Consider the following 1,841-nt stretch of genomic DNA (forward strand, 5'->3'; position numbering starts at 1 on the left):
ACATTTTGAATATTCTGAGATACTGATTTCAGAAACTTTAAAAAGTGAAAAAATAAAATATATACATATATATGTATATCTCACTAAATATATCTCACTAAAATATGTACATATATATATATATATATATCTCCTTTTGGAATAGCCACTTCCCCATATGCATAAAATGCTTGTATTTATTTACACTGATAAAAGTGGTATGTGGTTTAAAGGGAACTTGAGTGGCGTGTTCACTCACAGAATGTTGGCCTCTGTTCTGCCTGTACTAGCCCAGCTCATTGTTTTTTTGAGAATAGAGACTTACTTGATCCAGTGTCCCCACGCAGCCTCCAGCAGTAACCAGATGGTGGGTGGAAGGTGTTAGTGAGGGTGATGGTGACCACAGCCAGGACTGTCCCTGGAGTCCAAGGATTAAATAAGTAAGGCAGTCCGCTGCTTATTAACCAGCTTTATTTCTTAGCAGTTTTCTGAAATGAGGCCAAGTCCACCATTTCTACAGCTCTGATCCGCTTATCTCTCTTTCTTAGATGAAAAGAGAAGATTTACACTCCATGAAGTACGTGGAGCTTTACCTCGTGGCTGATTATGCAGAGGTGAGTGGGAGCAGGGGAAGTGCTGTCTTGATCACCTCCATCCCAGGCTTCACACTGCTCAGGGCAGTGCTCACACATTCATCTTTCTCCAGTTTCTCTTATGATTTTGACCTTATATCTGACCAAGGGCTCTTTTTGCCATTTTAAACATAGTTGGGAAAAAAAGCCAAGAAAAGTCTCTCCTAGCTCAATTTTATCAATCAGATAGAAAGTCAGCATAATTGTCTGGCTTAACATTTCATAAACTAGGTCTAAAGACCTTTAGGTTCTGATGTTTATTCTTAGGGTGTCCATGAAATCTCTATGGAAATTTTAAAAATTCTCTTTTTTGCGAAGATAATAAGTATATTCTCATTTTCTTGCCCATGTGTGGGTTCATTTTTATAATCATGTTGATGTCAAATGAAGACCTAAAGCCATGGTTCCCAAAATGTGGTCCGCAGACCAGTAGCATTAGCAGTGCCTGGGAACTTGTGAGAAATGCAAATTCAAAGGAAATAGCAGTTTAGCTTTTAATTCCACATTCCTCCAATTAGTCAGATTCTAAGATTTGATGAACACTCATCTACTCACTTCTATTCCTCAGCAAGCTCTTGATCGTCTATTATGTGCCAAGCACTGTTGGAGATATAGCTCTCACGAGATCACGCCCACCCCTGGCATTGCAGAGTCTGCAGTAATAGCACAAAAAGTCTATAGTTCCAGTGTGAAACTGCCAAGGTGCACCATTAGGGAGGATGAGAGTGCATCTAATGCAGGGTCCAACACAGTTTTGGGAAACTGGGAAAGCTTCTCTGAGGCAGTGATGTGGAAGCTGACACCTGGGGAATGGGTTCAGGCCCCAGAGCCCAGATTCACCCCAATTAGCCAGATGTTCCCTCCAGTTTTCACTTTATGTAGTGACTCAACTCATGACTCAGCGTGTCTTCTGCACACTGGAACATCAGAATGAGCAGAGCCCTCACTGTGTTCTGACACTGTGCATGCTCACCTGGGGCTCCCTGGAGTGCAGAATGCATCACAGCCCTGGTCTGTCTCACACCCCATCCAAATGGTTTACCAGCTCCCCAAAAGGCCTCATTGTAAGGCCTACCAAGTCCATAATCCCAAAGCACAGATTCTGGAGGTAGCACCAGGTAGCACTCGACTTCAGGCCGGAAGGCCTTTGAGTGTTAGTGGCAGGAGGAGGTGGCCCTTGAGCTGTCTTAAAGGACAAGGAGGAGATAACTGAGTGGAGAAGTGGAGAAG

At 43.0% G+C, this 1,841-nt stretch overlaps 1 protein-coding gene across 1 annotated transcript in view; it reads left to right on the plus strand.

Annotated features, from left to right (window-relative positions):
* LOC103608233 (disintegrin and metalloproteinase domain-containing protein 19-like) overlaps nt 1-1,841 on the plus strand; it is a gene marked incomplete at both ends in the record, with an annotated part of 81,063 nt that overhangs the window by 53,763 nt on the left and 25,459 nt on the right. Inside the window, one exon of the mRNA XM_008592684.1 lies at nt 528-593. Coding sequence (XP_008590906.1) covers nt 528-593 — 66 coding nt within the window. The remainder of the gene's footprint in view (nt 1-527; nt 594-1,841) is intronic.

The sequence above is a fragment of the Galeopterus variegatus genome, unplaced genomic scaffold, assembly GCF_000696425.1.
Source record: "Galeopterus variegatus unplaced genomic scaffold, G_variegatus-3.0.2 Scaffold8188, whole genome shotgun sequence".
In the NCBI taxonomy this organism is placed as follows: Eukaryota; Metazoa; Chordata; class Mammalia; order Dermoptera; family Cynocephalidae; genus Galeopterus; species Galeopterus variegatus.